This window comes from Bos javanicus, chromosome 26, assembly GCF_032452875.1.
Source record: "Bos javanicus breed banteng chromosome 26, ARS-OSU_banteng_1.0, whole genome shotgun sequence".
NCBI lineage: Eukaryota > Metazoa > Chordata > Mammalia > Artiodactyla > Bovidae > Bos > Bos javanicus.
Window position 1 is genome coordinate 17,167,754 of NC_083893.1, and position 26,375 is coordinate 17,194,128.

Consider the following 26,375-nt stretch of genomic DNA (forward strand, 5'->3'; position numbering starts at 1 on the left):
TTCTGGCAGTTTGTAGTAAGCGTCTTTTAACTTCATGGCTGCAACCATCATCTGCAGTGATTTTGGAACCTAAAAAAATAAAGTCTGACACTGTTTCCACTGTTTCCCCATCTATTTCCCATGAAGTGATGGGACCAGATGCCTTGATCTTAGTTTTCTGAATGTTGAGCTTTAAGCCAACTTTTTCACTCTCCTCTTTCACTTTCATCACGAGGCTTTTAAATTCCTCATCCCTTTCTGCCATAAGGGTGGTGTCACCTGCATATCTGAGGTTATTGACATTTCTCCCGGCAATCTTGATTCCAGCTTGTGCTTCTTCCAGCCCAGCATTTCTCATGATGTACTCTGCATATAAGTTAAATAAGCAAGGTGACAATGCCCTGATGTACTCCTTTTCCTATTCAGAACCAGTCTGTTGTTTCATGTCCAGTTCTAACTGTTGCTTCCTGACCTGCATACAGGTTTCTCAAGAGGCAGGTCAGGTGGTCTGGTATTCCCATTTCTTTCAGAATTTTCCACAGTTTACTGTGATCCACACAGTCAAAAGGCTTTGGCATAGTCAATAACGCAGAAATAGATGTTTTTCTGGAACTCTCTTGCTTTTTCCATGATCCAGCAGATGTTGGCAATTTGATCTCTGGTTCCTCTGCCTTTTCTGAAACCAGCTTGAACATCTGGAAGTTCACAGTTCACGTATGGCTGAAGCCTGGCTTGGAGAATTTTGAGCATTACTTTACTAGCGTGTGAAATGAGTGCAATTGTGTGGTAGTTTGAGCATTCTTTGGCATTGCCTTTCTTTGGGATTGGAATGAAAACTGACCTTTTCCAGTCCTGTGGCCACTGCTGAGTTTTCCAAATTTGCTGGCATATTGAGTGCAGCACTTTCACAGCATCATCTTTTAGGATTTGAAATAGCTCAATTGGAATTCCATCACCTCCACTAGCTTTGTTCATAGTGATGCTTCCTAAGGCCCACTTGACTTCACATTCCAGGATGTCTGGCTCTAGGTGAGTGATCACACCATCATGATTATCTGGGTCGTGAAGATCTTTTTTGTACAGTTCTTCTGTGTATTCTTGCCACCTCTTCTTAATATCTTCTGCTTCTGTTAGGTCCATGCCATTTCTGTCCTTTATCGAGCCCGTCTTTGCATGAAATATTCCCTTGGTATCTCTAATTTTCTTGAAGAGATCTCTAGTCTTTCCCATTCTATTGTTTTCCTCTATTTCTTTGCATTGATTGCCGAGGAAGGCTTTCTTATCTCTCCTTGCTATTCTTTGGAACTCTGCATTCAGATGCTTATATCTTTCCTTTTCTCCTTTGCTTTTTGCTTCTCTTCTTTTCATAGCTATTTGTAAGGCCTCCCCAAACAGCCATTTTGCTTTTTTGCATTTCTTTTCCATGGGGATGGTCTTGATCCCTGTCTCCTGTACAATGTCACGAACCTCTGTCCATAGTTCATCAGGCACTCTGTCTATCAGATCTAGTCCCTTAAATCTATTTCTCACTTCCACTGTATAGTCATAAGGGATTTGATTTAGGTCATACCTGAATGGTCGAGTGGTTTTCCCTACTGTCTACAATATAAGTCTGATATAACTGTGTATATCCACATGCAAAAGAATGAAATTGGACCTATATATTACAGCATCCACAAAAATCAACTTAAAATGGACTGAAGACTTTAACACAAGACCTGAAACTGTAAAATTTCAAGAAGAAAATATAGTGAAAGAAAATGACATTGGTCTTAGCAATGAGTTCTAGATATGACACCAAAAGCCCAGTCACCAAAAGCAAAAATAGATAATTGAAACTACATCAAACCAGAAAGTTTTTGCACAGCAGAGGAAACAATTAGCAGAGTAAAAAAGCAACCTACAAAATGGTAGAAAATATTTGCAAACTGTATATCAGATGAGAGGTAGATTTCCAAATTATATAAGGAATTCCAACAACCCAACAGCAAGAAGAATACTAACTCGATTAAAAATGGACTAGAGAGTTCAGTAGATATTTCTCTAAGGACTACATACAAATGGCTAGTTGGTATACGCAAGGGTGCAGAACATCACTAACAATCTGGGTAATGCAAATCAAAATCACAATGAGGTATCACCTTATACCTGATAGAATGGATATTATGAAAGAAAAAGCAAAAGACAAGTGTAGTGAGGATGTGAAGAAAATGGACCCCTTTGTATATTGTGGATGTGGCCACTATGTAAAGGAGTATGGCAGTTCCTCAAAAAAAAATCTATCATATGATCAAGCAATCTTTCTTTTGGGTGTTTATCTGCCCAGGTGTGGAAACAACTTCAATGTCTGTTGATGAATGTTGAAAGAGGAATGGATTTTTTAAATGTGATAAACACATACAACAGAATATTACTGAGCATTAAAAAGAAGGAAATTCTGTGACATGAGACAGAAATGAACCTTGAAGACATCATTGTTGCTTCTGTCTGACTCTTTGTGACCCCATAGACTGTAGCACACCAGGCCTCTCTGACCCTCACCATCTCCTGGAGCTTGCCCAAATTCATTTTCATTGCATCGGTGATGCTATCCACCCATCTCATTCTCTTACACCCTCTTCTCCTTCTGCCCTCAATCTTTCCAAGCATCAGGGACTTTTCCAATGAGTAATCTGTTCACATCCGATGACCAAAATACTGGAGCTTCAGCATCAGTTCTTCCAGTAAATATTCAGGGTTATTGACTGGTTTGATCTCCTTGCTGTCCAAGGGACTTTCAGGAGTCTTTTCCAGCACCACAGTTCAAAGGCATCAATTCTTTGGCCTTCTTTATGGTCCAGCTCTCACAACCATACATGACCACTGGGAAGACCATATAGCCTTGACTATATGGACCTTTGTCAGCAGAGTAATGTCTCTGCTTTTCAACATACTGTCTAGGTTTGTCATAGCTTTCCTACCAAGAAGCTATCATCTTCTGATTTCATGGCATTTGAAGACATTCAGTTCAGTTCAGTTCAGTTCAGTCGCTCAGTCATGTCCGACTCTTTGCGACCCCATGAATCGCAGCACGCCAGGCCACCCTGTCCATCACCAACTCCCGGAGTTCACCCAGACTCACGTCCATCGAGTCGGTGATGCCATCCAGCCATCTCATCTTCTATTGTCCCCTTTTCCTCCTGCCCCCAATCCCTCCCAGCATCAGAGTCTTTTCCAATGAGTCAACTTTCCGCATGAGGTGGCCAAAGACATTAGCTATGTGAAATTAGCCAGTCACAAAAGGACACATAATGCATGATTCCACTTACATGAGATATCTAAAATAATCAAACTTATAGACTTAATCAGAGAGTAGAATGGTGGTTGCCAGGAGCCTGATGGAGGGGAGAGATGGGGAGTTACTAATCAATAGGCATAAAGTTTCAGCTATGCAAGATGATTAACTTCTAGAAATCTACTGTACAGCTTTGTCCTTCACTGTATACATTAACATTTGTTGAGAGGGTAGATCTCATGTTAAATTTATTTATAACAAAAATATAAAGTTTACAGTAAAAACTTAAGTCTTTCCCTCCTTCCTGCCCGACAATCAGTTCACTGGAGGAAAACACTCTTAATAGTTTTAATTAATAGGGGAGAACCTTTTCAGGCATCCACTATGCATATTATGCTTCCCCAGTGGCTCAGCAGTAAAGAATCCACCTGCAATGCAGGAGACTTGGGTTTAATCCCTGGGTCAGGAAGATCCTTGAACTAAGAAATGGCAATCCACTCCAGTATTCTGGCCTGGAAAATTCCAAGGACAGAGGAGCCTGGTGGGCTATAGTCCATGGGGTTGCAGAGAGTGGGACACAACGGAGCATACATGCTTCTCAGAAAAGAGATTTGTCAAGTGTCTCTTACATTCTAGCCAGTGCTCTAGGAATTAGAGAGAGGGTAGTTTCCTGCCATTTACACATTTATAGAGCTCTTCCATGTGCCAAGTGCCATGTTGGTGCTGCAGATTCATCTGAGAGCCAAGGCAGATGTGGTCCTGACATTATGGAGTTGGTGTTCTAGAGGTCAGGCAGACAAGAGACCAGAGATACAGACAAAGCAAGTCAAACTCTAGCAACTGCTGGAGAGAAAAAAAGTACTATAAGAGGGATTAATAGAGCATCCTAGTCTAGGTGGGTGATTAAAAGATCTCTCTGAAGAGGAGCCATGGAAATTAACTCGAATAGAGGGAAGAGCAATTATATAACTGAGGGGGAAGAAAAGTTTGGCATGCTTGAAGGCCTGGGTGGCTGGGATGTGGTGGGTGGGTCAGCAGTGGTATGGTATGATATTGGCCTAGAGGGTGGGGTTAGAATATGAGTGGCTTTGAGACTTCTGGTAGAATTTGGTCTCTGAAGGCTTTCAGCAGAAGAGTGATATGATCAAATTTGTTTTTAAAAGATTCCTATGACTGCCAGTTCAGGATGGGTTGGGATAGAACTAGAAAGGTAACATGGGAGACCAACAAGAGGTCATTGCAGTGTCCACACAGGAGCTGATGACGGCTTGGGCTAAGATGATAGAAATAAGACTATACCATGATCTTGTTCTGTAACTAGCATACAATATTTAAAGTGTCGAATTCCCGACTTCAAAGTATGTAGAGGCTGCCTTTTCCTACGGAGCTCATCTTCCACTGAGGGATGAGCGTACCAGTTCACAAGCTATATGTACAGAGGTATTGACAGCAACATTGCTTATAGGAAAAAATACTGGTATCAAAGGAATGCTCACCAGTAGGGAGTTGTTGAATGAACTGTGATACATTAATATTATGGACTCTCATGTAGCCATTAGAGTGTTCCCATTAGCCATTAGAGTGATTTTATTTATATATAAATATTCTTTTTCAAATTCTTTTCCACTATAGGTTACTATAAGATACTGAATATAGTTCCCTGTGTTCTGCAGCAGGTCCTTGTTGCTTATCTGTTTTATATATAGTAGTGTGTATATATTAATAACAAATTCCTGATTTATCCCTCCCCGTCTCCCCACTTTCCCTTTTTGGTAACCATAAGTTTGTCTTCTATGTCTTTTGAGCCTATTTCTATTTTGTAAGTAAGTTCTTTTGTATGATTTTTTTTTTTTGGATTTCATATATAAGCGATATCATTTGATATTTTTCTCTCTTGTTCTGACTGACTTCATGTAGTATGATAATCTCTAGGTCCATCCATGTTGCTGCACATGGAATTATTTCATTCTTTTTATGGCTGAGTATGTTTCCATTGTGTATATATACCACATCTTCTTTATCCATTCATCTGTTGATGGACATTTAGAGTGTTTCCATGTCTTGGCTATTGTAAACAGTGCTGTTTTGAACTCTGGAGTGCATGTATCTTTTCAAATTAGAATTTTCTCTGAATATATGCTCAAGAGTGGGACTGCTGGATCTTATGGTAACACCATTTTTAGTTTTTTTAAGGAACCTCTTGACTGTTCTCCATAGTGACTCCACCAATCTACATTCCCACCAACAGTATAGGAGAGTTCCCTTTTCTTCATACCCTCTCCAGCATGTATTATTTTTAGTGATGGCCATTTTGACTGGTGTGAGGTGATACGTCATTGCAATTTTGATTTGCATTTCACTAATAATTAGCAATACTGAGCATCTTTTCATGTACCTGTTGTCCATCTGTATGTTTTCTTTGGAGAAATGTCTATTTAGGTCTTCTGGCCATTTTTTGACTTTTTTTTTTAATATTAAGCCTTACATTTGTATATTTTGGAAGTTAATCCCTTGTTGGTCACATCATTTGCAAATATTTTTCCCAGTCTGCAGGTTATCTTTTTGTTTTGTTTATAATTTCCTTTGTTGTACAAATGCTTTTAAGTTTTAAGGTCCCATTTGGTTATTTGGGGTTTCATTTACATTACTCTAGAATGTTTTCCTTTTAACTCACTTTTAAACTTTTTATATAGTTTTCACATATGATGATGATGATTTTTTTAAACTTTTAAGTTGTGCCTAGCTTGTGATAGACCTGCAAAAATTATCTGTTAAATAAACATTGGCTATTTAAAGAAAGTACTTGTACATTATAAAAATAGGCCCAAAATTGCATAAATAAAAAGAAAAAAAATCTTATAATTTTGCTAGAGATCACTCCCATTACCTCTATGTAGAATTTTCCAGGCTTTATTTATTAAAAATTCATACATAATAGCTTTTTAAAGATGGGATTTTTCTGACCTGTTCCTCTCTCTTTTATCTTCTCTTTTCCCTATCTTTCTTTCTCCCTGATTCTCTTTCTTTCTCCCTGATTGTAGAGAAAATTAGCTACCAAACAGCTCAGAAATGCCTGTCAGTGGCAAAGTGACACCTTCTAGGAAGGAAGCAGTTCCCGGGTCTGGAATATCACCTGATCGATGATTTATTCCTCAGAGATTTCTAGGCACTTTCCCTAGGGGTTTGGCCTTCTGGAGAGTGAATCAATGCCCCTCTGTGTTGGACACTGCACCAAACTCAGCACTTTTCTCTTGTAGGCATTTTCAGCTTTTTACTATGTGATGGAGTTTTTAAACCTTACATCAGAGGAATCAGTATCTGTGGAACAGTTGACTGAGAAGTTGGAAGAGTTCTGCGCTCAGCATTGGGAAGAGGTAAGCAACTGGAAACAGCAGCTGTTACCATTGTTACCATTTCCCTGTGCGTCTGCTCTTCAGGTTGTACTAATGTGACCAAGATTCAACACACATGTTAGAGAGGCCCAGATGGCACACTCAGTTAGGAATAAACTAACCGGCATTCCATGATAACTGGCCATACAATGGATTAAACAAAAAAGGTCTTAATGATTTTCACCTAATTTGAAGTGTGGCAATAGGCAGTTGCTGGCATGGGTCCAATAGCTTGACTATCTTCAATCATTCTTCGATCATTCTTCGGCTGCTTTCCTCATGGAAATAAGGTTTAGCTTCAGTGATCGCATCCAGATACATCAGTTCCTTTTTACAGGAAAGCAAAAGTTAGCCCAGAAGCTCCTTAGTAGTCTTTTCTCTTACATCTCATTGGCCACGGCTGGCTGAGAAAGCAGGATGCAGGATTTTACGACTGGCTTTGAGCCCTAGATCCACCACGAGCTACTTCCTGGAGCTGAGCACATTGTCTTCTACTACTTCCCTTAACCCCCGAGGAAGACAGGCAGTTCACAGAATCTGCCACAGACACCACTGTGGTCAGACCATTTTTCCATCAAACAGGTTCAATATATATCCTGCTTATGACAGAAGCACAAGTTTTCTTCTGGTCTGAGGCACTGAGTCATTCAAGATCCAGTGCCACCTGATGAAAATTTCCAGGGACGCAAGGGAAAGATATGGAATTTCAGTTCAGTTCAGTTCAGTCGCTCAGTCATGTCCGACTTTATGCGACCCCATGAATCGCAGCACGCCAGGCTTCCTTGTCCATCACCAGCTCCCAGAGTTCACACAAACTCATGTCCATCTAGTTGGAGATGCCATCCAGCCATCTCATCCTCTGTCGTCCCTTCTCCTCCTGCCCCCAATCCCTCTCAGCATTAAGGTCTTTTCCAATGAGTCAACTCTTCGCATGAGGTGCCCAAAGTATTGGAGTTTCAGCTTTAGCATCAGACCTTCCAATGAACACCCAGGACTGATCTCCTTTAGGATGGACTGGTTGGATCTCCTTGCAGTCCAAGGGACTCTCAAGAGTCTTCTCCAACACCACAATTCAAAAGCATTAATTCTTCAGTGCTCAGCTTTCTTCACAGTCCAACTATGAGACCACTGGAAAAACCATAGCCTCTACTAGACGGACATTACTTTGTTGGCAAAGTAACGTCTCTACTTTTCAATATGCTATCTAGGTTGGTCATAAGTTTCCTTCTAAGGAGTAAGCGTCTTTTAATTTCATGGCTGCAATCACCATCTGCAGTGATTTTGGAGCCCCAAAAAATAAAGTCTGACACTGTTTCTACTGTTTCCCCATCTATTTCCCATGAAGTGATAGGACCAGATGCCATGATCTTAGTTTTCTGAATGTTGAGCTTTAAGCCAACTTTTTCACTCTCCTCCTTTACCTTCATCAAGAGGCTTTTTAGTTCCTCTTCACTTTCTGCCATAAGGGTGGTGTCATCTGCATATACTCTGTTCTAAAAATAAACAGATCATCTAGGAGTGGCCAAAAACAGCAGCTGTTTTAAGTCGACACGGTTGCAAAATGCATGGTGCTTTCATTCTGAAGATATGTGATTATTTGAAAATGGATGCTATTCTCTTGGGCACTGACAACCGAGGAAGGAAGATTGTACAAGAGCCTGGACATTTGAAGGTTGTGCAAGAGCCTGGACATTTGGAATTTTCTCTTAAGTATTTTGTCTGAGTTGGACATGAAGGAGGTATTCAGGGCTTTCAGAAAGAGCAGATCAGATATGCCTCAGCCCTTTCCAAGAGGGGAGGCTTTTTGCAGCTGCTGGTGATCTGTGGAGAAAGAGGAACATCTTGGATTCTTGAGCAAAATGCTTCCTGAACTGGGTTCCAGGGCAGTGTTTGTCGAACGTAACTGTGCCAACTCACTGGAAAAGACCCTGATGCTAGGAAAGATTGAGGGCAGGAGGAGAAGGGGAGAAAGAGGTTGAGATGGTTGGATGGCATCACTGACTCCATGGAAATAAGTCTGAGCAAACTGTGGGAGATAGTGGAGAACAGAGGAGCCTGGCGTGCTGCAGTCCACGGGGTTGCAGAGTCAGACACGACTTAGTGCCTGAACAACAACAAGGGCAAGAGGCTGAGACGGTATGGATAGAGTCAGGGCTCCAACCCTAGTTCTTTTGATTCTACACGTTGAAATGTCTTAACAAAGATCAAATTTTCCCCACACTTAAAGACCTGTAAAATGAAAATACAGACACTATATTTATTGAATAAATGTGTGTATAAGTGGACAAGCTCATTAAACAAAAATTAATGATTTCTTTCATGTAACAGTTTTTCAGTTTTGAATATATGTGGAAAATGTTTCACAAGGGATGAAAAAATATAGTAAAATTCAGTGTTGTTGAACCTATTAGACCGCAGACACTAGATTTTTTTTTTTTTCCTGCTGGAGCACTTATTAATGTGTCATAGCCTGTGGAGGAAAAGATCCCTTAACAGACCCTGAAGTATGAAGCCCTGCACCCATGGAAGGCATGCAGCGCCATTCCCAAAGCCCTCTGCAGAGGCCAACCCTCAGGCCCATGTGAGCTGGGGCTTTCTATTCCCTTGATCAGCTCAGTAGGGAACATGGCGGCTGTGGAGAAGGGCCTGTTGTACAAGCATCATGTTTTCCTCACTTTGCTTCCAGGTGCAGAAGAATTTTGGTGAAGTGAAGGAGAAATACCTGAGTGAATACTGCTTTTCTGGCACCTACATCCTGGTTCTCCTCCTGAATGGCTACCATTTTACAGCTGAGTCCTGGAAAAATATTCACTTCATGAACAAGGTTTGTTGGGTTAAGGGCGAAATTGGGTGGTAGTGACTGAGACAGCTTTGAGTTTGAAAGAGGTAGGAGTCAACCTGATTTAAATTTTGGCCTGATGTCCTGTTCTGCCACCTCACCTCTAACCCAAGCTGGCATTTTGTGCCTGGCTCTCCTGGCATGTTGACCAGCCAGTTGTGGGCATCCTGTCTAAGGAGGTCTACTTGCATCCTCAGCCTCACCTTTCTGCTCATATAATAGTGACTAACCCCTTATAAGACAAAATATAAGATATTAAAGTAATATAACAGTATTTCAACAGCCACAGTGATTCTGTGTGCTGGCTTCAACATCCATCCCAAAGGCCCCTTCCTGAATCCAGAAAGGATGATCATGGTTTCTTATAAGGGGTGAAGGCCTTGTTGGCTGCAGCTTTAAGAATGACCAATCTGAAAGCTCACTGCGAGGAATGAGAGGAATGACAGGAATGACTGTGCATGGGGGCCTTTGCTTAAGAAATCAGGCTTAGCATAAGCCTTAAAGAAGCAACCTCATGGCTGTGCATTACCAAAGCATCACCTGCAGGCATTCAGGCCTGGAGCAACATTTACACTGGCAGTGAGACAGATGAACACACTTGTGGCTGATAAAAAATATTAAGGACAGTGTTTCTCTACCTTTTAAACTCATACCAATTGATGGCAAAAACAATTTACCCCTGACTTCAAGCAAAACAAAGCATTAAGGCAGAGCACTGTGGTGGCCTTGAAAATACTAGTTTCATCGCGCTCTTGTCAATATTGCCTTTGCTAATTTGAATCTTTTCCTTGTTTTAACATCCAAATTTTCCTTCTGTTCCATCATGGTTTGTCTGTTTGAGAGAGATGTCTATGTCAGACTTATATTCTCTGAGGTACCAACTATGATCTGTTATTTCTAAACCCTAGGTGATAACTCCAGTAACTCTGGAGGCTTCTTTGACACAGGCAGTCAGATAAAGTTCCAGTTTCCCATAAAAGGAAGCGGGCATTTTACAAATTATTAATTCCCAGGACTGGTAAAGGCGTAGGGGAGAGGAGCATTTCACATGCTATTGGCTGGGATGTAAACTGGCATAACCTTTGGGAAGACTGTTTTGGCAATATGTGCTAGAAGCCTTAAAATATGTACATCACTTTGTCCAACTACTCCATTTCTAGGGTTTATAAATAATTGAATAAAGTGAGTAAAAATGACCATATAAGGCAGTTCATACCAGTCATGATGCTGCAGAAATCCCTTAAGAGATGTGGGATAATATTTACAAAGAGTTGTTAAATGACTTCTACATGCAATTTAATTCCACTTTTTTCTGTGAAAAACATGCACAGAGAGATTGGTAGGATATGACACAAAATGATAATAACAACAACTCTGAGTGACGAAGCAGAGATGGTTTTATCTTCAAAAAAGAAGATATACGTACTTGGTGATTTTCCTACCATGACCACATACAACTCATGTAATAGAAACATTTCCACAATTCTTTATTATTCACAGACTACCTATATTTCAATACATTTCGAGGTGATTTGAAAATATCCCTAGGCTGTGGCGGATTCATTTTGATATTTGGCAAAACTAATACAATTATGTAAAGTTTAAAAATAAAATAAAATTGGGGAAAAAAAAATAAAAATTAAAAAAAAAAAAAGAAAAAAGAAAATATCCCTAGGAAGATGGCAGGGTTGGAGAATGTTTTTTCATTTGAGAATATCCCTAGGAAGATGGCAGGGTTGGATAATGTTTTTTCATTTGAGAATAATCCTTTCTCATGCATATGCAATGTCTTTGAACATCCGTCGAGTAAGACTGACTTGATGGGGATTATTCCCCAGGTTTTCCCTAGTTGAATCATAACAGAAGTCCTGGTTTTGTATGGATGAGATTCCTGGGCCTGACATGGATGTAGAAGGACAGGGACAGTCAGTCTCTCATTTTTTGCCTGCTTCCTGTCAGCCTCCAGCCCCCTTCCCCACCCTATCACCCACATTACACAAATATCAAAAGAGGAATGCAAACTTCCAAAGGCCTAATTTGAATTAAGTTCTTCTTGGCAGGAGAACTGAGCCATCTTTCACCAAATTCCTCTGTGAATCTGGGGAATACAGTAGTGAGGCCCCACACTCTCCTTCTAATCACTTGCTCCTGTTTCCTCACAGCCATATTCCCAATTCAAAATATAGAAGTAATCCCTTTAGAGAACCGAACGTGGTGCTTTCACTTCCTGGTGGTTTAGTGTTATGGGTAGTGTTGAATGAAAGCTCATTTAATCCTCAAATCAGAAACAACACTTTCCCCACTGTTTGCAGGTCCGGAGCACCAGCGTTGGGTGGACTTTGGGCTACATGCTGAACCTGACCAACAAGATTCCAGCTGAAGAGCCAATGTCCCCACCCCTCCCCCACTCCACCTATGTCTTCCTCATGGTCCTCTTCTCCCTGATCCTGCTCGCAGTGATCATCGTAGGCATAGTTGTCTTTCACAAGCCTTCGTATTTCTGGAAAGACATGGTATAGCAGGAGCAGCTGAAATCTTCTGGCTGGAGTGAGAAAACTCGCCCAGGAAGCACTTACCTCCACAGTGGGGCCCAAGGTCACCACTCTTGCTCACCAAGGCCAGTCTTGACCAGCATGAGGCTTCCTTGGCTTCTGCTAAAGCCTCTCCGTGGGAAGTATTCACCACCCTCTGCTTCAAGGACTTCCTGGCAGACACTGTCTTTTCTGTGAGTCTTTCCAAACTTCCCCCCTTTCTCTTTTGTACTCTTTGTGTGGGTCTTAAAGATCTGCCTCCTTTCATGATCATTGCTTTATAAAAGAACAATATTGACTTTGTCCAAAAGAACTGAGAATCTCGAGTCCTGTGCTGGGAAGCTGCCCTGCCTAAAAGAAGAATCTTGGGGACTAATTCAGTTGTGATCTTACAGACCTGTTTCCCATTTATTAAAAAAGCCATACAATGCCTTTGGAGAAGATAGACACACACCCAAGCCCAGCCTGCCCTTTCCATGGGAAAATTGTCTAGACTAAGCAAATGTGTACTAGGGCAAAAGAGTCTTGCAAAGGAATTTCTGTGCTTATGCAGTAAATAGTTAATCCAAGCCAAAAGAGGCTTTTTGCCTAAGTCACATATTCCTGGGTGATGCCAAAAATGCTACAGAGTGGGACACCCATACCAGAGATTATTTTAAAAGCTGCTGTACTATATATATACATAGGCATTCAGATATCAGGGCGTATTATTTAGTTAGGTGTACACATGTCAGGAATAAAAATAGTTACAACATAAGGTTGGAAAAATGTGTCCTCCAAAACATCTCCTGGGGTTGGTTTTTATTGTGGTAAAAGGCATAGAACCTAAAACTCACCATTATAACATAAACAGTTTAGTGGCATTTAGTACATTCACAATGCTGTGCGACTGTCAATGCTATCCAACTCCAGTATATTTTCATCACCAAGAAATTGGCTGGGCGTAAGGCCATCCTGAGGTAGACATGAACCGTCAACCTTTCCGTTTTGCTAAACATGCTAACCAGTTGCACCACAAAGATGCTCACTGAGATGTCACTAAAGCCATGCTGTATCTTACTGTCCCAGGATCTAATTTAGTGAGAGAACTTCATGAGTGAGAGTGGCATGCCTTTTTGGTGTCATGGTATTTACACAACAAAATGTGCCAGGGATCACATCTACAAGTGTTACTGCTGGTTCTAGGTACTTCTGCTTAAGCATCTTTGCCATAGACATCTTTGCCACAAGCACTTGTGGCCACATTTTCACTGTAGTAATTGGCTTGGAAGCAATTTTGCCATAAAATATAAGATAATGGAAAATAAAAGAGGGGCAATTAAAGGACACAATGAAATGAATAACAAAATTCAAGACACTATGAAATATAAAATGTTTGAGTACATTTAAAATGTGTGTAGATTCATGGCAATACTGTACAAATAGCTTATTTTATTTTGCAGGTGGTACCTAAGCACTTGTCTTCCAAGTCTTTCATTCATAGCATTTTATACGGGGTTTATTTTTTTGGCTCATTGGTTTGTCTCCTCATTCTGCATCATACTTTTTCTTGTTCACTGAAATGTCTTCCTTCATAAAGAGCGATGTACGTTTCCAAGTCCTTAGAGGCATCTTTGTAACTGAGCTTTGTGCTGTGCTGTGAAAGCTTCTACACAGTTGTTTGTTCTTGGCATATTGTCACGTGTCCGTTGATAGACATTCCAAAGTCATGTGGGAAATGTGGGTTTCCCTCTCCACCTTCTAGGACTGTGGCCTCTTTCTCCTCCAAAGTAGTGTTTCAAAATACGAAACCAACTCTTGGGACAAATCAGTGTCATATGCCAGCTCAATAAAGCCATCAATAATGTTGCCAACTAGAAGAAATGCTAACACATTTCAACCAGTTGAAACCAAACTGTCAAACCAAAAACTCCTACCTCGGTTATTTTATCTTTCATGGAGAACGTGCCTTATAGGCAATGAGTTATTTGATGAAAATGTTTGCCGCAAAAACGCTTGTGGCAGAGGTGTCAATGGCAAAGATACTTATGGTGAAGGTGCCTAGAACTCATTTCAACATGTAAGTAATATGTAATTAATGAGATTTCTTATTTTTTAATATTAAGTTTTTGAAATCTGTTGTGTATATTACACTTAGAGCACACCCTAATCCGGACTACATTTTAAGTGCTCGATAGCCATGTGTGACTAGTGGCTACCATATTAAACAGCACATATCAAAAAGTACATTCAAAGCTAAAAAAACACAGGCAATAGTATTTTGTCTTTCTCTGGGTGGGGGAACTTCTTTAAACAGCTATAGATGCTATAACATCCTTGCTATTATTTATTATATATGAAGTTTAACATTATCCTTAACAAGCTTTTAACATCCCAGCTCAGAGTTTCACATTATTCCTCAGGTTTTGTTGCATTTTTTTGTGACAATAGAGATGCCTGTCATTCAGACCAAGATGCTTGATGATTAACCCTAAACTTTAGAAAATTTAATCTGGATTTAAAGATGATACAAGATAATTTGGATGCTTAAATTCTATAGTCAAAGTGTAAATTTGAATACTAAAATAAAGATTAGTCTCTTAAGAGCTCACAAAGTTTACCATATAATAGTAAAGTTACTATTAAAATATATTCTCATGTATTGTTGGTTTGAAAGACGAGTTGAATTTCACCAAAATGGTTTCATCGCTCTCTGATTCAGAGTCTGATAATTGCTATCTTGTTTGAACATAACAAGTTGCTCACAATTAGCCTGCACTAGCCAGGTATTTCAGTTTGTACTATTTTTTTTTTTTTTTTTTAATTTCTTATAACGACCTCAAAATTTCAGTGGCTTACCACAATAAACATTGATTTTCATGTTCATGGGTCTCAAATCAGCTAGTACCTCTATTTCCGGCAGTAGGTCAAGTTCAGGCCTGCTCCATGTATCTCCCACTCTCCTTGTCTGGTGGCTTCCTGAGCCATGTTCTGAGTAGAAGGGACACAAAAAGGACAGAAAATTCAGGATGCCTCTTCAGGTCTTGGCCCAGACATGGCCCTGTCACTTCCATTCACATTCTACTGACCAAAATAAGTCATATGACCAACCCCAACTTTACCAATTGAAGAAACACTGGGGAAAATGGCAGAGTCATGTGGCAAAGGACATGAATGACTAATTGTAACAGAAAATTCATGAAACACTGGGCACAATGATTCAGTCTACCACAGTTTCTCATGAACTAAAACATAAAGTATGTTTTCCATGAACTGAAATCTACTTATCTTGCCAAAGAATAGTCTTAAAAATATGTCATTTCCTCCAAGACATCATCAATTCCATCTTCTTTCCACAGCCTTAACCAGGATGCTCTGGCACCTCCCACATTAGTCTCACATTCTAAAATGACAGATTAACTAAGAGACCATCTATTTATTTTCCTTATATGTTTAAGCCAGTGTATAGTTAACTACTCAAGTTTTTATTTGCACAAGAATCTAATACAACTGAACATAATTGGTTTAATCACAGGTACAATAGTTATTTTAATTAATTGGGAAAAGAATGTCTCCATAAGCCTTCTTCTTTCAAAGTGGCATTTAAGACTCCATGTTTTAAAAGTGTTGTTATGCCTTTTGTATTTCTCTATTTTAAGTAAATGAATTTCTAAATTTATATTGATGATATAATGATGGAATCACCCTCATCAGCACCTGAGTTGACTTTTTATTTCTATATCCCTTTTGCACGAAGAGTATCAGAGAACATGGATTAGTCAATGAAAAGTGAGATACAGTTTCCTAAGAAACAACATCATTTCTTTTTTTTTCTTTTTTGACTTGATCCTATTTAATTACATTAATTTTAAGGAAAAACCAATACAATATTGTAAAGTTAAAACATAAAATAAAATAAAACAACATCATTTCTTATAGCAAGGTTCTAAGAAGAGAGGGGAGGAAAGGCCTGTGATAGGGAACAGTGTGTTTTAGGATGACTTATACTGAGCTCTACCTTTCCTCATAAACTTGCTCCTCCTCCTGCATTTTATCATGATTAACACCACCACTCCCTTAAGGAACCAAGATTAGAATCAACTTTATCAGTGTTGAAGTGACAGGGGCTTGTCCTGGCCAAGACCTTCCCATTCTGCCTTTACAGCATTTTTCATTTTGATTCCTCTTTTCAATCTTGTGATTACCACCCCAATAGAAACCTGATATCAAGAACAATGATCTTGTCTCCAATATATTGCTTTCAGATTAATCAATATTTGCTAAACAGTTTGGAGACAATTAGTGTCCCATGTCATGTTAATGCTTGTCCTGTGGGGGAAACAAGAGTTCTGTGCTCAAATAATTTGGGGAAATTCTGGGTTAAATAAAATTTAATAAATTATTTTTTTTAATGTATTGAAGTATAGTCAATTTACAATTCGTGTGTTTCTTGTGTGTGGCAAAGTGATTCAGTTATATATATTCTTTTTCATATTCTTTTCCATTATGATTTATTACAGGATACTGAAATAGTTCCCTGTGCTATACAGTAGAATCTTGGTGTTTTTCTATTTTATATATAATAGCTTAATAGTATATAATAATTATATAAAATATATGATAGTAATTAGCATCTTCTAATCCCAAACCCTCAATCCATCACTCCCCCAACCCCCTCCCCTTTGGCGACCACAAGTCTGTTCTCTATGACTCTGAGTCTGTTTCTGTTTCAAAGATAAATTCATTTGTGACATTTTAGATTCCACATGTAAAAATTTAACAAATCCTTCAGGAATCCTAAGGGCTTTTTATAAAGTAATGCTCATGCTGATTGCAGTTTGCATTTTCAAAATTTATTTGACTTAAACACTTTTTACTCCTGTACAACAAATAATATCTCATGAAATACTAGTTTTCGATATGCTTATGATGCATCTTAACAAAAGCTAACTGATCTGGTTCAATTGCTTTAGGTTACAAATTAAACAAGAGTGGCCTGAAAGGTTATGTCACTTGTTCTAAATTATATACAATTTCTAAGCGGTAGAGCTAAAGTTTTAACGCACATTTCTTGATTCTTAGTAAATATGTTTCATAACATTATAAAATATTAATATAAAATCATGTCTCTTTTACCCACGAAAGTCTTCATTTTGAGGGTCAATCCATGATTTCATCCATAGAATTGGATGGGAGATTGGCTGCTTCATCAGAATCCCAGATATCCACTCCAAGATTACTAGAGGAAAAATATCAACTCAAATTTTAAAAATTCAATCAGAAAGAGGGTTATAGGCTTTTAGGCATAAAAGCTGAGCACAAAGTAAGAAAAAAAAAAAAAAAAAGCAAATCGGGGGTGGGCAGGTGGGTTGCGAGGGAGGCAGGGAGGGGCGCCAGGGACGGAGGGCGGGCGCCTAACCAGGAGCAGGTACACATTGGACCGGCGACACACACCCTATAACCGCTGTAACCGGGACTAGGTGCCCCAAAGAGGACCTGCCCCGGCGGTTAGTCCCAAGTCTACCCCAGACGAGGGCATCCGCGCAGATCCCGGCGCAGAGTCTGGTTCAACCACAGCGCTCAAGACTGGGGCCTCGGCTGGAGGCGGGCGGGGAGGAGGGCGCAGCCTGATGATGCTATCACAGCCTGGAAGACCGGGAAGAACCGCATGATACGAAGCCTCCCATGGTCTCAGGGATGGTAGTGGGAGGAGAAGAGGAGGAAGTGCGGTAGAAACCGGGACCCGGAGGAGGACGGAGAGGCGGCCAGAAACCCAGGAGGAAGCAGCAGCAGCAGCCGGAGCTGACCGCCCAGGATCCGGCCCTAAAGGAAAGAGCTTGCAAGGCACATGGATGAGACTGCAGCCAGGGTGCAGATGGTGACTGCAACCATGAAACGAAAAGACGCTTGCTCCTTGGAAGAAAAGCTATGACCAGCTTAGACAGAATATTAAAAAGCAGAGACATTACTTTGCCAACAAAGGTCCGTCTACTCAAAACTACGGTTTTTCCAGTAGTCATGTATGGATGGGAGAGTTGGACCATAAAAAAAGCTGAGCACTGAAGAAGTGATGCTTTTGAACTGTGGTGTTAGAGAAGTCCCTTGGACTGCAGGGAGATCAAACCAGTCAATCCTACAGGAAATCAGTCCTGAATATTCATTGGAAGGAGTGATGCTGAAGCTGAAGCTCCAATACTTGGGCCACCTGATGCAAAGAACTGACTCCTTGGAAAAGAACTTGATGCTGGGAAAGACTGAAGGCAGGAGGAGGAGATGACAGAGGATAAGATGGTTGGATGGCATCACCAACTCGATGGACATGAGTTTGTGCAAGCTCAGGAAGTTGGTGATGGACAGGGAAGCCTGGTGTCCATGGGTTGCAAAGAGTTGGACATGCCTGAGCAACTTAACTGAACTGACATACATTATCTTAGTTTCAGGTGTACAACACAGTGATTTGGTATTTTTATACACTGTGAAATGATCACAGTAAGTCTAGTTAATATTGTCACCACACCAAAATTTTTCTTATAACGAGAAACTAACGACTTTCAAATAGACAACACAAATATTATTAACTGTGTTACCACACTACACATTACACATCCCCCTATGACTTAAGTTTGTACCTTTGAACCCTTTCACCATTTCTCTCTCCTCCGGCAACCACCAATCCAATATGTTCTGTTGTGTGAGCTCTTTTCTTTAATTTGTTTTTGGCTGATTGTTGTTTGTTTTTGGAGTCCTCCATGTAAAAGTGAGATCATACAGTATCTATGTTTCTGACTGATTTCACTTAGCATAATGCCTTCAAGGTTCATCCATGTTGTAGCAAATTCAAGATTTCTTTTTTTGTGGGTGAATAATATTCCACTGTATATACAAGCATATCTCATTTATTGTGCTTGACTTTACTGCACTTTGCAGATATTGTGTTTGTTTTTTACACATTGAGGTTTGTGGCCACCTTGCATCAAGCAAGTCTAGTGGTGCCATTTGTCCAAAAGCATTTGCTTACATCTTGGCTCTGTCACATTTTGGTAATTTTAGCAATATTTCAAGCTTTTCCATCATTGTTCTATTTGTTGTGGTGGTCTGTGATCAGTGATCTGATACTACTGCAAAAATATTACAACTTGCTGAAGGCTCAAAAAAAAAAAGCAAATGGGCTCATCATTTGCATCTTGGAAAAATTGACAGATATTTTGCCTTAATGGAAAGAATAAAGCTTAAGAACCACACGGTAAAGGTCATCAGCCAAGCCTAATTTTAGAGAGGATTTTCAACTGTTAAGATATAAATATTATTTCCTGTGGCCAAGAGATCACAAAAATTAAGGGCTTAAGTTTAAGAACAGGCACTATGAGGAAAGGGTGACAGAACAGATAAAGGTGGAAAGGGAGTAAGGTCAGGAGTACTAAAGTACTGGACATCAGACCTCCCTGACTCCACCCATCCATATATTTTCTCTGAGTACCCACTCTTTACTATCTGAAATTACCTTATTTGTTGAATCAGCACTATCCATCTATTCATTAGTTTGTCCACTCAGCAAATATTAATACTTATTAGGAGCCCTAAATGTGCCAGGCACTGTTTAAACACTTGTGTGTGTGCTCAGTTGCTAAGTTGTGTCAGACTCTTTGTTACCCAAGAACTGTAGTCCACCAGGCTCCTCTGTCCATGGGATTTCCCATGCAAGAATACTGGAGTATGTTGCCATTTTCTTCTCCAGGAGATCTTCCTGACCCAGGGATCAAACACGGATCTCCTTCTTGGCAAGCAGATTCTTTACCACTGCACACCACCTGGGAAGCCCGTTTAAACACTTAAAAGATATAGAACGATCAAACAAGGCTAAGTCCCTGTTCTCAAAAGAGAAGTAATAGTTACTTTGTAGGAAATTCAAGATAATGCAGTAGACAGTGACTGGTGGAGAAGGACAATATTAAATAAGACAACCAGGGAAGGTTGACTCTAAAGTGCTGATATTTAAATTAAGAGGTCAGCCATGCAAAGATAGAACATTCTAGGTAACGGGAACAGCAGTGCAGAATTTCTTCATATAACGCCTTGCTAGTCCACACAAAGATAAGATAAAAGAAGGGATCTGGCCTTTCTTATTCAATATTGACTTCTCAGAACCAAACAGAGTTCTAGGACACAGTGGGTGCACCATAAATTCTTATAGGATGAAAAGGAATAGGTAGTGTGTCCTGTCAGAGAAGGCAATGGCACCCCACTCCAGTACTCTTGCCTGGAAAAGCCCATGGATGGAGGAGCCTGGTAGGCTGCAGTCCATGGGGTCGCTGAGGGTCGGACACTTACTGAGCGACTTCACTTTCACTTTTCACTTTCATGCATTAGAGAAGGAAATGGCAACCCACTCCAGTGTTCTTGCCTGGAGAATCCCAGGGACGGAGGAGCCTGGTGGGCTGCCGTCTATGGGGTTGCACAGAGTCGGACATGACTGAAGCAACTTAGCAGCAGCAGCAGCGTGTCCTGTATTATAGCACCTACTCTATTATATTTGCTGGTTAACTTACCTATTTGAAGGTAAGGGCTCTTCCTGACCTCTGTAGCCATGTTTAGTACTATATCTGACAGGTAGCGATCTTAGAAGAACTGCTAAGCAGCATATAAAAGATGCTGAATGAATACTATATATTTATTAAAGAAGAGAAAATTAAACAGAAGATATTCTTTAGGAATGCCTACTGAAAATATGCTAAGATACATAAGATTTTTGGACTGTTCCAATGTTGCTTAGGTTTTTTTTTTTTTTTTTTTTTTTTTTAGGGGGTGGGTGTGAGTGCTGCACCACACAGTTACAGGATTTTAGATCTGGGACCAGGGATTGAACTGGGCTCCCAGAAGTGGAAGTGCAGAGTCCTAACCATTGGACAGCCAGGGAATTCCCTGTTGCTTAGTTTCAAAAAGAAGAAAACTGACATCTGGACATGTTATAAAGGAAATTTTCTCAGAGATAATGCCTAGAGAAAAAGATGGGAAGAATTATATCTTAGTTTAGAAATAGCAATCACTACCTTAACAGAATACTGAGTTCAAAAAGTGACTTTTCTAAATTCTAGCAAGCAAAAGGTTTCCAAGAGAAGAAAAACATGAGAGAGATTTAATTGAGGACTTCTTATAAGAAACAGAAATGAGTTAGCCAGTAAATTTTCCTTGTAGAATACCTGAATAAATACTGAGAAGGAAATTTCTAACTCCCAGGCAAAATTCAGTTTCTAGTTAAACTTTATTTAGCCTGGGTGTGCTAAGTCGCTTTAGTCATGTCCGACTCTGTGACCCTATGGACTGTAGCCCTCCAGGCTCCTCTGTCCATGGGGATTTTCCAGGCAAGAATACTGGAGTGGGTTGCCATGCCCTCCTCCAGGGGATCTTCCAAACCCAGGGATCATATCCAGTCTCCTGGATTGGCAGGTGGGTTCTTTACCACTAGCGCCCTTTATTTAGCCTATTAAGTGCTAAAAAAAGACTTTAGTGCATTATAGAATAAAACAGATGTGGTCTCTAAAAACAAATACGAAAGTCATTCTTCTATGAACTATTAAATAAACTTTACCAGATACTTATGATTTGAAAATAAAATGTGATTTTAAAAATTGAGAATAGGAATAAAAGCACAAAGCCAAAGACAGAGTCTATAAAATATCTACAGTGAGAAGGAAGAAGAGACAACTTAAGGTGATTGACAACTATCAGAAAATTAAGAGACAAGCTTGAATAATAGTGTGCAAAACTAAAAATGTAAAGTATACATGGAGAGTGGTTAATGATCCCAGAGATCATTAACAAAGAAAAGCTGCAGGATTTGACTGGATTGTTGGTGATCCCTGGGAAGGCAATTTTAAATGGTAAAAGCAAAGTAGATACAGTTCAGTTCAGTTCAGTCGCTCAGTCGTGTCCAACTCTTTGCAACCCCATGAATCGAAGCACACTAGGCCTCCCTGTCCATCACCAACTCCTGAAATTCACCCAGACTCACGTCCATCGAGTCGGTGATGCCATCCAGCCATCTCATCCTCTGTCGTCCCCTTCTCCTCCTGCCCCTAATCCCTCCCAGCATCAGAGTCTTTTCCAACGAGTCAACTTTTCGCATGAGGTGGCCAAAGTACTGGAGTTTCAGCTTTAGCATCAGTCCTTCCAAAGAACACCCAGGACTGATCTCCTTTAGAATGGACTGTTTGGATCTCCTTGCAATTCAGGGGACTCTCAAGAGTGTTCACCAACACCACAGTTCAAAAGCATCAATTCTTCGGCACTCAGCCTTCTTCACAGTCCAACTCTCACATCCATACATGACCACAGGAAAAACCATAGCCTTGACTAGACGAACCTTTGTTGGCAAAGTAATGTCTCTGCTTTTGAAGTAGATACAGTAATCCCTGCTTATTTGTAGGGAACACATTCCAAGACTCCCAATGGATGTCTGAAACTGTGGATAGTACTGAACTATATAGATACTATGTTTTCTCCTGTATCATATATATGATAAAATTTATAAATTAGGCACATAAGAGATTGACAACAATAATCAATAATAACTTTTATTACAGTATATTGCTGTAATTGTTTTATTTTATTATTGGTTACTGTCAATCTCTTATGTGCCTAATTAAAAAATAGAACATTACAGCAATATACTGTAATAAAAGTTATGTGAATGTGGTTGGTCTCCTTAACCAACTTCAGTTCTGTTGGAAATGTGGCAGTGCTTCTTCACTAGCAGGCGCAGCCTCTCCAGTAATTGTTACATTTTTCAGTACAAAACTGTTCCTAAAACTGTATAACCATCCGTTGCTGCTGCTGCTAAGTCGTTTCAGTCGTGTCCAACTCTGTGCGAACCCATAGATGGCAGCCCACCAGGCTCCGCCGTCCCTGGGATTCTCCAGGCAAAAACACTGGAATGGGTTGCCATTACCTTCTCCAATGCATGAAAGTGAAAAGTGAAGTGAAGTCGATCAGTAAGTGTCCCACTCTTCGCGACCCCATGGACTGCAGCCTACCAGGCTCCTCCGTCCATGGGATTTTCCAGCCAAGAGTACTGGAGTGGGGTGCCATTGCCTTCTGCAGTAACCATCCGTTACTTGCAGTAAATGGCTTGGTGTCATTTGTTTAATGGGTTCTTTGCTGAAGTCTTTGTACAGACTACATCACAAGAGATGGTACAGCACGTTACTCAAGTTGTGATAAGACAAAGTGCAAATTCATTTTGTCTCAACCCTGAGGAAGCAAATAAAATTAACCCACAGCAGATAGGAATTGTATAGAACAGGGGTTGGGCAGCTAAGCGGTATGTTTTTGTAAATAAAGTCTTACTGGAACACAACCTCGCCCATTTCTTTATGTTGCCTATGATGTCTGCCACGATGGCAGACTTCAGTAATTGTGATAGAGGCTATATGGCCAGCAAACCTAAAATATTTACTATCTGGCTTCTTAAGAAACATAATCTGTTAACCCTGTATAGAATATGCTGTCTTTACTGCCAAACTAGGTTCACACTGGGGCTTCCCTGGTAGCTCAGCTGGTAAAGAATCTGCCTGCAATGCAGGAGACCCTGCTTCAATTCCTGGGTCAGGAAGATCCTCTGGAGAAGGGATAGGCTACCCACTCCAGTATTCATGAGATTCCCTGGTGGCTCAGATGGTAAAGAATCTGCATACAGTGTGGGAGACCTGGGTTCAATCCCTGGGTTGGAAGATTCCCTAGAGGAGGGCATGGCAACCCACTCCAGCATTCTTGCCTGGAGAAGAATCCCATGGACCGAGGAGCCTGATGGGTTACAGTCCATGGGGTCACAAAGAGTCAAACACAACTGAGCGACTAAGCACAGCACAGGTTCACTCTGAGACAAAGACTCAAATGGAAAAGAAAAGAAAAATAACTAGCCCATAATGATGGTGTCCTATGTGAAGAGTTTCTGGAGTATTCAAAGCTTAACCTGAAGAACTAAGTGGACAGGATTAGGAGCTGATGAACTCAGAAGACATCATATTAATATAATAATAATTCCAGGAGTTAGGTATACTTAAGGAACACCACAGATTACATATTATTTGCACATGCCCACATTCTCCATAACGTTGCTATTTAAAGGAAGTATTTCTAGACTTTTTCTCTCTTTCTCCACTATCATTTTTCCTAAATTCCTATACAGAAGAGCCCTACAAAATCAAGATGGGAGACGCAGTGAGGATTTTATTCAGAATGACAGTTTGGCCACATGATTTCGAGGTTTGGACACGTTTATCTGTATGCATTATTTCAGATTATTAGGTGAGTAGAACTTCAGGTCTACTTCTACTTATGTCATAATGTACCAGTATAACCTGGAACATTAGCTTTGCAGCAGTTTCTTTACTTCCACATCTCCCCTCCCCTAAATGTACAAGGTTTGTTAGAAGTTTTCAACACTTTCTAAGTTTCTGTAGAATTAAAGCGCTAAGCACAATGCCTTACAGAGAAAGCAGCTAATAAACAGTTGCTAAACGTTTGAATGAACGAAAGCGTACATCGATAGCACCGCCGTGCGGCTTTCCATACTAGCAAGTTTCCTCACTTCCCCCCCGCCCCCGCCAAGAGTTTGCCAGGACAAATTTCCAACCACAGAACATTTTATTTAACTCTTTCTTTTAACACGGCGGTCAATCACTGGGAAAAGAAGATAAAACAATGTAAAGTTTATTATTATTATTAAGCAAAGATGGCATGACACGAGTGAGCGTGTCCAGCATGCCCTATTTTAAGCTTGAAAAATAAACTGGTTACACTAATAGCAGTCTCCGGAAGAGAAAGACCCGCCCCACCGCTTGCATATTCCGGGCGGTCTTTTGAGAAGCCACACCCAAAGCGCCTGAACTCAAAGAATCTCTCCTCGCGGCAAGGCAGAGGCAGCGCAGAGCAAAGCAGGTCGCAGGCTCCCAGGCGCGTCTGGACGGCGTGGGCGACCGCACTTCCACGGGCAGCTGGAGAGCATCCTCCGCCAGGAACACTTGCTCAGAGGCGACTCGGGTGGTCACCGCGGGCCCGCGCAGGCCGGGGAGCGTGCGGCCGATACTTACCGGTTGGGGATACAATTCTTCACCAGGACGAGAGATGTGGGGCTGTCACGATCCAGGCCAGCCTGCTTTCAGATCTCTTCCAGAACAGCGACCAGGGCAATTGCGGCTACTGAGGCACAAGCTCAGCGGCGGGTGATCAAAACCCGCGGCTCCCACCAGGCACGCTAGGCTGAAACGAGGGTGAGTCCCAAGCCCTGACAGCCAGGTGAGCAGAAATAGCGCACCGAAGATTCCGGAAGACTCAGGCTCGGCGCGCGCTCCCGCCAGGCTGGCTGAGAGGCCACATCGCGCATGCTCCTGGACCGCCTAGATGTCCAGTCCTGAGGAGGAAGAGCTCTGCAGGCTTGGGGTGCGTGGGGTGTAGACGTCGCGAGCGGTGCGGGGCGGTTGGTGACAGCTCAGAGTCCGTGGTGAACTGCGCGTCCTGACTTCGCCGCCCAGGCATAGCAGAAGTGCACCGACCATCCAGGTGAATGTCTTAATAACTCATAAAATGTCCTTACCCTTCCCTGTCGGACACTCCAATATTTTGTCTGGTTGCAGCCCTACTCTGTGAAAAGAGCCCGCGGAGTCCCCAGACTACCAGGTCCAGACCCGCATGGGCCACTGAGACTTGTAGTCCCTAAGATCTGGCCCATCCATTAGTCATCACCTTTGGGAATTGATAAGGCTGAGAACCATTCCATTATACAGCGTTTGAGAGCAGTGCTTGATTTGTTTCAAATCCAAGTTCGTATTATTTATTGAGTCCCTACTGTGTGCTGAATACTTTGCTAGGATTGGTGGAGGGCAGATGAGTTCAGTGCTCAGCTCTTGTCCTCACTTGAGAGCAGGCGGAAAGTGAGCTTGCAGGGTAGGCTGTAATGAACAAAAAATACGTTATTATTAGTGCTAGTGGAGATCAGGAAAAAAAAAAAAATCCTGGAAGATGTGAGGTTTGAATGAGGCTTTGAAACGTGGAATGCTCTAGATTAAGGGAAAGGTGGAAAAATCAAACAATGGAAATGCCAGGAAATATAAAGAAGAGTTTGGTCTGATTATAGCTGAAGGTTTATTTTGGAGAGTGGTGAGCAGGGCTTAAAGTGGGGAAGTGGACAGAAGCTTTCTTGGCCTCACTTAAAGAAAGGTGCTCCGTTTTGAGTTTCTGTCCAGCAGGGACTGTAAGTACAGGCACCAAGATACATGTATCTTAGTTCTGAGAACAATGGATGATTTAATTTTGATGCCTTTCAAAGACATGTTTGAGTCATGGATCAGAAAATCCTTTGTCAAGACTTGGTTCCTAGGTTTTCT

General features: G+C 41.0%; 2 protein-coding genes across 6 annotated transcripts in view; both read left to right on the plus strand.

Moving 5' to 3' along the window:
* Window positions 1-16,404, plus strand: part of ENTPD1 (ectonucleoside triphosphate diphosphohydrolase 1) — a 104,562-nt gene extending 88,158 nt beyond the window's left edge. For all 5 annotated transcript variants that reach the window (XM_061402919.1, XM_061402924.1, XM_061402922.1 and 2 more), the window contains 3 exons: window positions 6,511-6,627; window positions 9,332-9,469; window positions 11,797-16,404. In XM_061402919.1, the coding sequence (XP_061258903.1) occupies window positions 6,511-6,627; window positions 9,332-9,469; window positions 11,797-12,003 (462 nt within the window). In that variant the 3' untranslated portion in view covers window positions 12,004-16,404. The remainder of the gene's footprint in view (window positions 1-6,510; window positions 6,628-9,331; window positions 9,470-11,796) is intronic.
* A 7,758-nt stretch (window positions 16,405-24,162) lies between these two features.
* CC2D2B (coiled-coil and C2 domain containing 2B) overlaps window positions 24,163-26,375 on the plus strand; it is a 106,821-nt gene continuing 104,608 nt past the window's right edge. The window contains exon 1 of the mRNA XM_061402914.1: window positions 24,163-25,551. The gene's annotated coding sequence lies outside the window, so the exon portion shown is untranslated. The remainder of the gene's footprint in view (window positions 25,552-26,375) is intronic.